This window comes from Crassostrea angulata, chromosome 7, assembly GCF_025612915.1.
Source record: "Crassostrea angulata isolate pt1a10 chromosome 7, ASM2561291v2, whole genome shotgun sequence".
Taxonomy (NCBI): Eukaryota; Metazoa; Mollusca; class Bivalvia; order Ostreida; family Ostreidae; genus Magallana; species Magallana angulata.
The window spans coordinates 7,297,335-7,311,962 of NC_069117.1; the positions used below are offsets into that span (position 1 = coordinate 7,297,335).

A 14,628-nucleotide genomic window follows, 5' to 3' on the forward strand; every position below is an offset into this window, starting at 1 on the left:
CAACTTTCCTATTTGATTTCTCTCACACTCCACACTTATTCAATTTAAAAATTCAATAATAATTTTGTAAAAAAAAAAAACCGAAAAACCCTTTTGTCGACAAACGTTACATGTATGTCGGTATATAGTCCAAAACTTTGTTGCCCACACCTTCGTGTTCACTAGTTCTCAACCGTCACAGTCCAATGTTCAAGATATACTTAATTATATTAATGACTTAAAAAATGTTCGATCATTGGTTCATGTCTCGATCACTTATATCGATCACAGTATATCAGTATGTAGTCAACGTTGTATCTGGCTTATATCTGTGAACTAGTTTGCATATTATAGACGGTAAAACTTAATATCAGTAAAACAGATGCTGAACGCAGTGATATCGACTTTGATTTTATGAAGATGATTCGACCCTTCCTAAGATCTGGCCCCGGGGCCATAAAACTTAGACGAGCTTACTTTTGATCTAAGTCTCACTTTTACAAAAGAAACACAGTGGAAAAGTAAGACTGAGATCAAAAGTGAGCTCGTCTAAGTTTTATGGTCCCGGGGCCTGTTTATACATAGTATAGTCGATCTCGACTAACAAGCACGTTGTACACATCAGGCACATAGCACCAGGGGCCTGCACCCCCTGACATTTGCTCCCAGTAACCATTTTTCTTAAATTTATCATTAAAAATATTTCATGGAGTTAACCCCCCCCCCCCCCCCCCCCCGGGGAGTATATAAAAATAGAAATAAAAAAGGAAAGTAAGAGTGAAATAAATCGAAGTTCAGGCAATACAAAGCTACTACGCTAGCCTCCCCCCTATGATTTTTAAGATGAGTTCGGGCCCCCACTTTCAAAAACGATGTTATGTATTACGTACCTGTACATTTCTCAATTTTAGGCGCACACGCTTAGAAGGCACATAAATACGCATGGCATGAAGACGAAGACGACATTTTAAATTGAAGATCGTATATGCATACACCCTATTTTTCGTAGACAAGCGAATAACTCTGATTTTGATGGAACGCGCCCGAACCCTTGGATTCTAAAGCATATTCTAGCCTTAGTTTGCTAAAAGCATTAACCCCCTTATTTTAAAACAAAGATTATTATACACGTATGTCAGTAGTAGTATGAGCAGTAGCTGTATTCATTATAGGTTAAATAGTCATAGACTTGTGTGTGACAGACAGGCATTTGCTGGTAGTACCGGAGGTAGGCACTTTGAGTCTTTAATTTATCGCTGTTTCATCTATATCCTGTATTCTGCTCTCGGCTTCGTTAACGTTGAAGTGCTGATTTATAAGACCTTGACATTCAGAACAACAGCTAATTAAATCAAAGATAGCCGGTTACATGAATAACATGATCTTGTTTATTTGATTGTTTTTAGACTGGGGATTCCGTGTTACAGTCCTCACACAAGTTTCACGAAGTCCATCCAATCAAATTAAGATTTAATGAGTATTAGTTCGAAAACACAAGTTACGATGTAAGTAATATGTAGTATGTAATATTTGGCAATATGGCCGACGCCTGCCTACACATCTCAACATTACATTATTACTATCTCATACATGCAGAAACCACGTTCCGTAAGTTCTTAAAATATTTGGAAAGGCAAAAGTTTCAAAATCCCAGTGGGATTCGAATTTATGATTTTCAGATTCGTAGTGAACTCATCTTTTTATATATTTTATTCGTAGTGACCTCTCTAACCCATTGTGCAACGCTGTTTGGTGACAACGTTTGGAAAGAAACTATTTTTAAAATTATACTTGATTTTATTGTTTATTTCGATGAACAGTGCGTCACCACATGAAAGTGCACGTGTCCCATAACCCTTAAATTAGAGTAGTCGCCTCGCCATCAATAAGATTGATTAACCGATTTCTGTAGTCGGTCTGTAACAAATATAATAAGTAATTTTATAAAAAGCTAAAAGATATATTTAATTAAGATAGATTTGGCGGGAAATTCGTTGAACCCCAGTCTTCTTAAAATGAATGCATTACTTTCATCATATGCTAATGGTCAGTTACAAAATACTATCAAAATGATTTATTAAATGCAAAAACAAATAACAATAAAGCAATTCACAAATTATCCTAGCTGAGATCACTGATTTGACACCGTCCACTGTTAAAATGAAACACGTTTTTAAATCCACATTTTGCCCAATGATTCTGGGATGAATACGGAGGGGTTCCGCAAGTTTGTCCACCGATGTTTCCTTCCCATTGACCATTAACGAGCGCCTTTAACTCAAACCAACCATTCTCAGTCCTTGAACAATCCATCTGTACGTCAATCAACCAGTAGTGTTGCCCGTAACTGGAAAAATAATTTCCAGATTTAATGACAAAACTTTTAGCATATAGCAACATGAATTTTGTTGTTCAAAGTCGGGCTGTTGTATTTTGACTATTAAGGATGTAATACGTTATTGTCCGAGTTAAAAGAGGCCCATGGGCCACATTGCGCACATGAAACGTGACTTTCATACGGGTGATCTCGTTATTTGTGTCTGTTCCGTCTTCGTGCGACATCATTTTGACATTATTTTTCCGTCATCGTCGACGACAAGGACAAAGACTACATGCCTGACAAATTTTCATCAGAAAAATCACACTGGAAAATCACTCAATTATGCTAAAATTGACAAATCTTACAAACTAACGAAGACCGACTCACGTGTTGAGAGGGGTGTAGCCGGCGGCCCCCTCTACGTTTGTGGTCCAGACGGCTGGAGTTCCGGACGGACTGTGTCCGTGGTAGCTATGCTGCCCAGTCTCCATTCCATACCAATCTAAGTAATGGTCGCCGGTGCTCCATGCGTTGTATTGTGCATAGTGTGACCCAGTGCCAAGATGAAGAGTTTTTATTGGTATTGCGCATGCGCTAGTTGAAGCTTGAGTTGTACATCCTGCATTTCAAAATAACTAATGTCTGATACAGTCAAGAAAATTCGATTAAGTGTATAATGCAGCATTTTCTCAACGACATACCGGTATATACACAATATTATGATATAATCTATAGAATGTGCACAATAATTAGACAATTTCTGTTTACTAAAACAAAGACAATTCGGTTTTTTTAATTTTAAATATTTGAATATGCAATTTTTAATTATGTTTTGTAACTTGTCCCAATACCTTGTCTGTGGTTGTGATCTATACCCCCGCGAATGAACAGGTCCTGTCCGGGCATGGTTTGTCTTTCGATCATTATGACAGTCCGCGCCCATCCCTCAGGAGCGGGACCGACAGAGGGCACGGGTGTAGCAGGTGCTGACGTCACAGACTGGCTTCCAGAGCCACTAGATCCTCCTCCAAATGAACCAGTCGATCCAGTTGGGCCACCTGTTTTAAAGAAAAAAGAAATAGTTGTTTGTTGTAAAACGAGAAACAAACTATTCAAATATTTGACAACAGTCTAAATAATTCATTGCACTGACCGACAATAAAGGCTATGACTGGTTCTGCACTGTTGTCGATCACAATGTGGGCGTTTCCGCTGCCATCTACCGTGATTTTCTTCTTACAGTCTGACACTAGCTCACAATATTCGCCAGCAGGGAGTCCAGTATGCAGTGTCCTGTCCATGTGCCCACTCTTTGCCATTGCAAAGAAACCTTTCTGACCTCGAGAAAATGAAACTTCTTCGTTTTCATTTCTCCAATTATCGACTCCTGTTCCGGCAACAGCGTTTCTGAAAGCCACCATATTTCCAATCGGGTTCCATCGATGTTCACATACCCATCCGTTACCACAAGACCCATCAGCATTGATAGTTACGTCTTTAGCAGAGTAATCGCCATTGTGCGGAGGGCCCTGATCAGAGCTTTGGAAATAATAACTGCTCATGACTCGTGTAAAACCATAGTTGTATGCCAGTGTGAATGCGACCGCCATTTTGTAGTCACGTGGATGCTTATGTGTGATGAGATTTCCACCTCCACCATGGCCTCTCTGGTTGTCATGGTTATCGACAAAAACGAACGCATGCGCACTGTCGGTCATTCCCCAGCCTGGATCATAAACTCCATGAAGCATTCCAAAATTTCTTATCCCTTCAGCAATCTTCTGACAATACCTAAACTCTGTGACATATCCTAGAGGGGTGTACTCGCCGACCTTGATGGCGCCATCATTCTGGTCTATGACTTCGTGGTAGAAGAATGGCCGACCTCCTTCCGGAAGGTCTTTCGTTTTGTCTTGAATTGCCTTAATATCCCCAGGCCACATGTGTTTGGCGGCGTCGATACGGAAGCCTGCCACGCCCACATCTATGCAGTGGTTGTAGAACTCGGCTATTTTGGTCCTGACGTACTCCTGACTCTGGTCTAGATCCGTCAGACCCACCAGGAAGCAGTTCCTGACGTTGTTAGGGTCGCCATAGTTGTTGATGTTGCCGTCGTGAGACGGACACTTGTCTCGGGAATTGAAATGCTCTCTTCTGAATGGTACCCCTGGGAAGTCGAAGTTGTCCGAATTAAAGGAGGTGCCCCCGGATCCCGACCCCTGCCTCCCCAGACCGGCCATGTGATTGACAACAGAATCCACGTACACCCTGAAACATGGTTTTAAAAAGATGACCGAGAAAATTTGATGCGTACATTCACTGCACAGTGATGAATTGATATTGTCTCAACAAGCAGGAATTAGTTAAGGAGCTCTGACTTACAATTTCACTTAATTTAGATATTCTTGCCTCCTGGCTGATACATCACTTACATTTGAATTGAGAATTAGAGTAACAAAACTGTATGGATAATTAACTATTCTATGGACAAATAAGGTTTCAAAGTTTTTTTAGGAATCGGTTTTTATATCAATATATGGTAATTGAATAGGTTTACCTGACCCCGACGTTCTTACACCTGGTGACCATGTCCTTAAACTCTGCCTCCGTCCCTCCCCTGCTGTGGAGTTTGTAACTGACCGGTTGATACCTCTCCCACCACGGACGCATGGGTTGAGTGACCACCACGTGCTCATTGGGAGGGGACACCTAAACAAACAAAGAATGGTATCTCGTACCTGATCTGGTAAATTATATCAGTTGTACATTTTAAAGTTTGGATTAACAGAGAAAAAGTGTTCGAGCACACGCATCCATGTTTTCTTTTTTGAGTGCAAAATTATTAATTTTCAACCCAAAAGTCTGAGAGCAGAATGGGGTCGTAAGTGCTACCCAATTTGTCTATAACACAAATGACATGGATCGTTTGAATAGGCTTAAGTTTTAGTTTTGAGTGTTTTGCTAAAAGTTTAGTACCAGTGTTTTTTGGGTTTTATATTTTTTTTTGGGGGTGGGGTGGGGTGGGGGAGGGGTTATTTTGGAAAGGGGTGTTGTTAATGTCCAGTAGCATGGTTCAGTTGATGAACGCTTTGTCATCTTTCTTATGTGAGAGTTCAGTGAAGCTCAATTCCAGGTTTCAGAAAACTTTTTTTTAATATTATTCTTAATAGCTTTTGAATACTCTATTTCGTTTTTCAGAAACAGGAATTTGTTATGAAGTGGTCAGTGTTGAGGGTGTGTTTGCTCACCTGGACCCCACAGAAGCCCTTCTTTCCTAGGTACCTCTCACATTCGTTGGCTATGTCGGACCACTTCCACTCAAACAGGTGGACAATGACCTGCTTTCCCTGACAGTGGGGATCCGTGTACGCCCCCAAAACGGCTACAGTTAGATAAAACAGTTAAATACTTATCATTTACTGATTTGATACCAAGTTTCAATGCACTGCAAATTATGATTTCATATATGTAGAGTCATGGCAACCTATTTCTCCTTCATAAAAAATGAAAGATAATCAGAGAAGTAGACAATGTAAATGGCGAATACTAAACAACAAACGTCACTTGAAACATGTTTAAGGTGGTACAAAAATAAAATGCTGGAAGAAAAGGTGTTATAGTGAAGAAGAGAAATATCGATAATATTGTTTCATAAGATTCTGACAAATGACCTAGATCACCTGTTGGATGGACACCGTGTTTTATAATCAAGATTAAGTCAAAATAAGTCGCCGATATACTCAGCAAATAAGAGCTCATTCTTGGTCCTTATGATTTCCAACTAATGCTAGATTCTACCTCTCGTGATTTTTTTTTAAAATTTAGAACATTTATCGAAACAACTCCGTAATTGTAAAGTTTTAGTTGGATCCGCAATAAATCGGTTTATAAAGAGTTTATTTGAAAATTTTATTAGTTTGTAATATCTTTATACATGTACATCTCTCCAAACACCTAGCATCGTTGAAAAAAAAAGCAATTTCACAAATAATGAAAATCCAAATCCACAGGAGAGGGGCGTATACCTGTAACTTCACTTCCAGCTTCCACTATTAGTTTCCTTATATATACACTTCAATTTTTTTTTTTTACATTTTCCAAGATAATTCAAATTTTTATTTGTGGATTTAAGAAAAATGTTTGCTGCAAGAAAGAAGGGGGCCCCAGATGCATAAGCTTGCTTTACGGATATTTATTATATAGTTTAGAAATGACTGTGATCATCTAACCCTCCTTAAAGGCATTGTGTTCAGACATTTATACGGATATTTATGTAGTTTAGAAATGACTATGATTATCAAGTCCTTGTGCATTGTGTTCAGGTGTGTCGAAACAATGGGCATTATAGTATGACAGTGCAGTGCAAGGGATCAAAGATTCCAGTATATATATCTATCAGAATGACCTAAAAAGCACGTTAACCTTTACGGGACAAATTATGGGACGGTCGAGAAAACGTCATTTGGATAAACTAAACGTTGTTCCTCGAAAATATTAAAACTTGATTTAAACATTGACAAGGAAATAAGAATAATACTCTAATCGAAATAAATAAATTCCTTAGGGATAATATAAATATTAGTAATAAAGTCTTCCCCATCAATGAAATTGTTTTTGCCACAATCAAGTGACAAAAATGTTAAGACTGTTGAACCATAAAGAGTAACTTTTAATGCAAAGTATTCAAGTGTCCTACAAGGATAATGTTTGGCTCATTTCTTCTTTTTTTACAGTATATAAGATATAAAAAAGATAGAATTCTGGCTAGTATTAAAAGAATCTCTTTTTTGTACAGTAGTAAAAGCATTGAAAACTACGATCAAAGATTATCCTTGTTTTTTGTTTTTGTTTTTTGTTTTGTTAATTGCATTTTAACCAAAACTAATCTTCGTTTGAAAGAAGAAGGGATATTAGAAACGGGTTTGTTGAAAAAAGGAACTTGATTCTCAAATAAGACCATTATTTTTGTTCTGTATTAGTAAAATAATTAATGTAAAAAAATAGTAACTGTACATTATTTTGATTAAATAATATAAATTCAATTCAAAGGATAAATTCATGATCGAAATTGTAATTGTTGGAGTATAGTATGGTAAATAGTTGCCCACCTGTTAGGAATGCCGGGAGGAGGCATAGGATTCCTGTGGGAAACAAGTACATTCCGTGTTCTCCGCCAATCTAGCGACACAGTGAAAGGAAGCGTCTTATCTAACGGTCTGACCTTAAATACCTTATATAACGCAAATCTTGAGACCCAAAGACGTAATACGGTCACTGATCTACAGCTCCACAGCTGGCCTGAACTTAGTTTGGAAGGACGACCAGATTGTACGTGTATATATAGATACGGAACATTTGGTTCAGTCTGATAGCTTGAAATTGATGATACCAAAATACAATAGCAAAGAAACTAAGAATATGATGATTTCATTAATTATTATTGAGATAATATTATCTCAATAATGATAATGTAGTATTGTAAAGCTTTACCTACAGACACCTTAGTTTAATCGTTTTTTGGCTTTTGTGTCCCCGCAAAACTGTACGGGACACTCTCCAGTAGTTTTACTTGACTTAACTGTGTTACTATTAGAACCATTTTAACAAAACCTTGGAATTTTGGTTGAACATAGCAATCTATTTCTTCGTCAAAACAAGTTAAAAATGACGCGGTTTCAAGCAATTGGGTAATCTTAGCTCAAAAGCCAGACAAATCTTGTTGATTTAAAAGAGCAATAGACAGACCTACGTCACATTGTTCTTTGACACAACTACCCAAAGTCCAAGCTCTTGTTAAAATGGTTCTAAAGTGCATAATAAAGTAAAGGCGGAAAGAAAGAAAGAAAGGGCTATATACACAATTTTTTTTGGCAAATTGAGGATTGTTTATAGAAACACAAGAGGGTGCTCCAACTGACGTCCTTTTTTTTTAAAATTTCTGACAAAAGCCACTGTATAGTTTCCATTTTCTCAAATCTTCTCGCTATTTGAAGAATCTGATGCTTGTTGAGTTGTTTTTTCCGAAGGTATTCCATGATTTTTTTCATAATTCGTAAAACTATATATCTGGAGTCTACGTTTGATAATACAGATTTGAAATATGTCTGCCCTCTTGTCCATTTCATCTTGAACAAGCATTCTGAGAGCATTGCATAAGCACTACACGTCCCCTAACGGTTTGTAGAAATTTGTGAAAACAATGCACTGTTATGCAGAATATCATTTCTTACCGTCTCAACAGACCAACCCGATAACGAACCCGATTGTAATAATGCAAAAAAAAACCCTGTCGATTAAATTAACAACACAATGCTTGACACTATTTACATAACTTATTTGTTTGTTAGAAACAATACAAGAAATGATCCAAGTAATGCACGATTTTATTACTGACTACATACTTTCTTCGTTTATTCAATACACACCGAACCCGATAACGAACCCGAACATTAAAAATTGGAATATAAAAAATTAATTTTCTGGAAAATATGTCAACCAGACGCTACAGAAGTGTAAATTTGATATGTAGTTTGACATTTTGAAGCCGTTCAGCAAATTTCATATTATTCCTCAAACGCATAAAGAAAAAAGTGGGGGAAACTGAAGTGGGACGGACGGACGGACGGACGCACGGACGGACGGACGGACGGACGGACAGACGGACAGACAGACAGACGAACAGACGGATGGACGGACGGACAAACGGACGGACGCACTGACGGATGCAGAGGAAAGCTATAGTCCACTCGGTGAAAACCGGTAGGGGATTAATATAATTCAATTTAACCAAAGAAATATGATGCAATCTTGTGACATCATAATTCAATGCAAAGCACGTTTTTTTTCAAAATTTTTTATGGGAAAAAACTAAACAATCTTTCTTTTTATTATTTGAGTCACAATTAACAAGTTTTGGCTAAATACTACAGCGAGCGAAGCGAGCTCTAAGATCCAGTGTGCGTGGGAAAAAGAACGAGCTAAACCTATAGATTAATCAAACAAATTTTTTGTCTACGTCCAATAATGCTCTCTAATGTTTTCACCCGTTTCACACTTTGAAATCTTAAAATTCTCTCTCTCTCTCTCTCTCTCTCTCTCTCTCTCTCTCTCTCTCTCTCTCTCTCTCTCTCTCTCTCTCTCTCTCTCTCTCTCTCTCTCTCTCAAAAATTCTTTTTATAGTTGATAACTTAATAACATGACAATGATGCAAGGTTTGGGGGGGCTGGGGCTACTATTTTTGCAAAGTTAGACCTAACCATTAGGCACATAGCATTATGGAGGGTTCAGCCCCCCCCCCCCCCCACTTTTTCTCGCAGGAAAGATATAGTTCCTAAATTACCTTGAAAAGATTGGAATATTGAGAATAAGGGGATTAGTCTAGCCCCCCCCCCCCCCCCCCAACTTTTAATTTGCTTCCGACGCCACTGTAATTCTAGCCATGCTAATTATTTCATTTGTCTGGAACTGGACTGTTATTAAGCAAGTTTCCAACCGAACACGTTCATTTATACTTTTTCACTTTTAATAACTAAATAATTCATTATTTATTAATTATTAATAATTTAATAATTTAATAATACTGCGGGTTCTCTTGCTCGACCAGATCCATGCCTAAATTGTCTGCTGTTTGTTGTAATTATATTTATACACGGCGCCTTTTAAATTCGTAAAAAACAAAAATCGATAGAGCGGGCCTCCAGTGTGGTAAACAGGAAGTAAAATTTGGCTTATAGCGTACATGGCAACACTACAGAAATGTCGGAGATTCAGATCGCCTTGTTTTTTTCTTCGCTAATATCGGTTTCAGGTAGGTGATACACCTTGAGTAAAGATATACAGACTTTTCAATGTTAGGATATGCGAGAGCTATCTATCTAGGGGACATTTAGCATGTTCTGACAAGATTTTAGTGGACCCCCTTCGAACAAATCGTAAACAATCTCAACACAGAAGCATAAAAAAATCTGCATTCACTAAAGCTACTCGTTCATAATTTTTGGGGGGTTTCCTCTGCAAGAAGAGGAAAACTTGTGAAACTTTCTAAGATTAGATAATGACTTAGGCATGCAGTTTCTTTTGTTTGGAGTCTGTGATAACGGTTGATCTCTATTTTTCGTGTCTTTAGCTGGTGATTATTGCCCAGCGACTGGTAACCAGTTTTACTGCGAGTATGGATGCTGTGGAAACTCCTGTTGCCCTAACGAGTAAGTAACCCGCCTCTCGCCCCGATCCGAAGTGTGTTTAATTGTAAGAAATGCCTAAAGGAGGCTGAACGGTCAACATATTAACCACAGGATATACCTTAAATTTTTAAACTTAATATCTTAACCATAAATTATAATTTAGTAAAGAAATATTGCTAATTATTTAGATTTAAAATTTGAATATTTTCTTAGCTCTTCTACAGGTGATAATTATAATAAACTGAAAATGGCCACAGTCATTCAGCACTTTGATATTAAGAAGTGTTATTTTTTCAGGGTGGCGATCGGGGTGGGGACGACCTTTGGTGCTCTAGTCCTGTTGATCATAGCTGGGGGAGTGTTCATCTGCTGCATACAGAGAAGGTACAGCCCCAAAGAGGAGGTCAAGTTCACCAAAGACGGCTTCACACAGTATGAAAAAAGTAAGCTATATGTCACATATCAATGTCAAAAGATTCAAATCAATCAAAATTTGCTTCTTGCCTATAAGCAATTTTCTTCTGTTATGCGTTAAATCTTCAGGACCCTAACAAAATATTTTTTGTGGAGAAAATTATATCGTATTAAAGTATAACAGTTCATGATGAGTTAATTTACATACTAATAGGTGATACTGGTATGCCATTTTAGCCGATGAAAAATCTTCATAGACAAAAAGTAAAAATGAACAAAAATTGCCTTTTATACATGGGGAAAATGAATTCAAATACTATTTTAATCTCATAAGTCTCAGAGTATTTGAATTGAGTTCTAATTCTAACTTACACTTTAGAAAAAAGTTGTTTCTCTTTACGTCAAATATCAGGTCCCTTTTACATATATAACTAAAATACCCCTGAACTCAGTGTACAATCCATAGATGGTCTTTAACATTGTTTGCTATCTGTCTCCTGCAAAGATCCAGTTGGTATTTAGTGTACAATGCATAGATGGTCTTTAACATTGTTTGTTATCCATCTCCTACAAAGATCCAGTTGGTATTTAGTGTACAATGCATAGATGGTCTTTAATATGGAACGCCATAGCTGCCTTATGTGGCTATTTTATTTGTAGATGGTGCTTTATTATATTATGCTGTGGTTATTTCATGTGAAGATGGTGCTTTATTATATGAAGATGGTGCTTTATTATATGAAGATGGTGCTTTATTATATGAAGATGGTGCCTTATTATATGAAGGTGGTGCTTTATTATATGAAGATGGTGCTTTTTTATGTGAAGATGGTGCTTTATTATGTGAAGATGGTGCTTTATTATATGAAGATGGTGCTTTATTATATGAAGATGGTGCTTTATTATATGAAGATGGTGCTTTTTAATGTGAAGATGGTCACTCGGAACTTTATTTTTGAAGACTGAATTAAACATTTATTATCTTGAACTTTTGAAACAGGAACAAAATTGATACAGTTAAAATCCATTTAATACACAATTGCTAGTTTCTCCTTTTTAGCATAACAAGTATTTATGTTACGAGATGAACTGTACGACTTTATCTCAACTGAATTGACAAATATGATTAATTGAATAATACAATATTTTGTCAGTATTTCTTGACATTTTACTTTTGCCTTTACCACTTATAAAAGGGCTTTCTTTGAGCTATATTATAGTATAGTAGACCTTTCCGTGGACTTTTTCGACAAGAATGTCGAGAAACCCCCATATAAATCATCTTAATAATATTAAAAGATAAAATTAATTCAATCAAACTATGTATCAGTAATAGAAATATTTCTCGAAAATTGTATGGATCCAAGCAATATTGAACTCTATAGTCTCGTTCAACCAAACGCTCGGCTGACACCGTAAATCTCCGACAAGCAATTAAGGGAGACTTTCTGCTTGTCGGCGATTTACGGAGACAGCCGAGCGTCGAGTTGAACGAGACTATATTGAACTCTGGCGTAGGAATACATACGACTTCAAAAAATATCTAAATTGTTCGTACCATTTAAAATCTGACTATTTTCAAGGCATTTATAAATAAGTTTCCTTGAAAAACAATGCTGTAGCATACATTACATCGAATTTATCAATTATGTTCAAGAACTAAGTCTTGTCAGCAGCGATGATTTGTGATGAGGTCCAAACACTGTTTCACTTTCGGTTTGTCTGAGTAACTGCATATGAGAGTTGATTAAAATCAACTCCCAATTAAGAGCGGATCAAAGATCTTATTTTAATCAGATTGCTAGGGCATAACCTTCGCTTAAACACAAATAATTAGTAAATTCAATTTCCTGCTTTTCAGGATAACGTTACTAGTCTTTAATTCTTGTAATATTCCGTTATTATATAGTTGTCACTTTAAACTAGATGTAAGTTCGGTTGGGGTAAAGTCGTACACAGCTAGATCTCCTCGATAGCTTATATACTAATTGTGCTAGAAAAAAGAGGAACTAGCAATAGTGTATCAAATGGATTTTGATCGCATCAATTTTTTGTTTTACTTTCAATATTTCGAGATAATACATAAATGGTTAACTCAGTATTCAAAAATAAGAGGGGTTCCGAGTGACCACCTTCACATTAAAAAGCACCATCATATAAAAAAGCACCATCATATAATAAAGCATCTTCACATGAAATAGGCACATAAGGCAGCTATGGCGTTCCATACTTTAACATTGTTTGTTATCCGTCTCGTACAAATAGATCCAGTTGGTATTGCTGATATGACGCCTACAGTTCCAGACCGATCCAGACGACGCAGATCCACTATTGCGCCACAACCACCCCCAATTTGTAAGTACAACGAACCCCAAATTATGATTACACCCTCAAAACAAGTAGGAAGATTTGAATATCGTATGAATCAAAACAGTTAATGACGACGCATGTACAGTATAAACATGGATAGGTTCGCAGGGGAACTACATTATTACCATTGGCATAATGCACCAAAATCTCTTTATAGACTATTAATAGATTTGTTTTAAAGTCTCATCTATCATGAATTTCTGGCTGTAACACTATTATAACAAAAGAAAAATTACACAAATACATAGTTCCACTTGCTAATATAAATAATATGTGTTTATTAAATAATAAATTGGGTTTTTTATGGTTTATGCGGGATATGAAGGTGGCGTCATAGCAAAAATACATAAGGCGGGTTATGTAAATTTTCTTTTGCAATAATAGCCACCTTCATAACCCGCAAGAATCATTAACGAAAGCACATATTTTTGTTTATTTTATGTATTTCTTTTATCAAATTAATAAATTGATCGTAAAAATAAAATAAAATTCACTAAATTACTGTTGATGTACATTAGTACATTAGATAAAAGAAACAACCAAATCGTCACCGATGGAAATTTTTCTGAGGTTGCTCTAGGTTTCGACCAATCAAAAAACGGGGCGTTAAGATTTCAGTCCTGTCAGTTTCTACAGCTGCTCTATTGTGCTATGAATTAACTATAAGGTTCCGTTCGAAATAGAGGAAATCAATACTCGGTAGATGTAAACAAAAAATGTAATTGTACATTCACTCCATATATCTATTTTTAAAGATAAAAATATGGTTTTAAAAAACCGATCGAATGTTATTAAATCCTGTGGAGGAAGTCTGAACGGCTCCAAGAAGATTTGATCACGTTAGCCACTAAGCCACTGTTATCCTTATGATCTGTTTAACACTTTTTCATATTAATTTAGCATCTTAACGAGTTTTCCGGAAAAAATCTTTTTTATTTCCTTGACATTTTCTATCTAGTTGCTTTGAAGAAACAAGAAAAAGTGGAGGAGGAAGAGAAGGATGTAGAGTTGGGGGAGAGAGAAGCCACAACAGACGACACCGCACCAAAGGAACCGGTGTGAACACGTGGTGCATCACATGACCACATTTTATGGATGTGCCAGTAACAATGGATCTAGATAGTTTGCAAAGGGGTCCGAAAATATGTGATCATAAGACTATTGGACACTTTGAGATTAACCATTCTTCAGCTATGTAGGAATATATGTGCTGGTTGCGGTGTGTTTTCAATTACTACTTACTTCGCGGTCATTCTCAAAGTTCATATTTATATTTTCGCACGATTTATATAAGTAAATCATTGTCGTCCTCGATGATTTAATACCATCGTTAAAGACAATAAATCAAGAACACACTAATGC

The 14,628-nt window shown here is 36.7% G+C and overlaps 2 protein-coding genes across 2 annotated transcripts; one reads left to right on the forward strand and one right to left on the reverse strand.

Annotated features, from left to right (window-relative positions):
- Window positions 1–2,038: 2,038 nt before the first annotated feature.
- On the reverse strand, window positions 2,039–7,566 carry LOC128155666 (alpha-amylase-like). The gene is made up of 7 exons (XM_052817482.1): window positions 7,408–7,566; window positions 5,548–5,681; window positions 4,857–5,008; window positions 3,453–4,567; window positions 3,151–3,357; window positions 2,687–2,918; window positions 2,039–2,326 (listed from the first exon to the last, which is right to left on the reverse strand). Exons 1-7 carry the CDS (start codon window positions 7,457–7,459, stop codon window positions 2,101–2,103), a joined length of 2,118 nt encoding a protein of 705 aa, XP_052673442.1. The 5' UTR covers window positions 7,460–7,566; the 3' UTR covers window positions 2,039–2,100.
- A 2,396-nt stretch (window positions 7,567–9,962) lies between these two features.
- Window positions 9,963–14,625, forward strand: LOC128192087 (uncharacterized). The gene is made up of 5 exons (XM_052864531.1): window positions 9,963–10,106; window positions 10,425–10,503; window positions 10,780–10,925; window positions 13,162–13,251; window positions 14,225–14,625. The coding sequence occupies exons 1-5, from the start codon at window positions 10,055–10,057 to the stop codon at window positions 14,326–14,328; spliced, it is 471 nt and encodes a 156-aa protein (XP_052720491.1). The 5' UTR covers window positions 9,963–10,054; the 3' UTR covers window positions 14,329–14,625.
- Window positions 14,626–14,628: the final 3 nt, after the last annotated feature.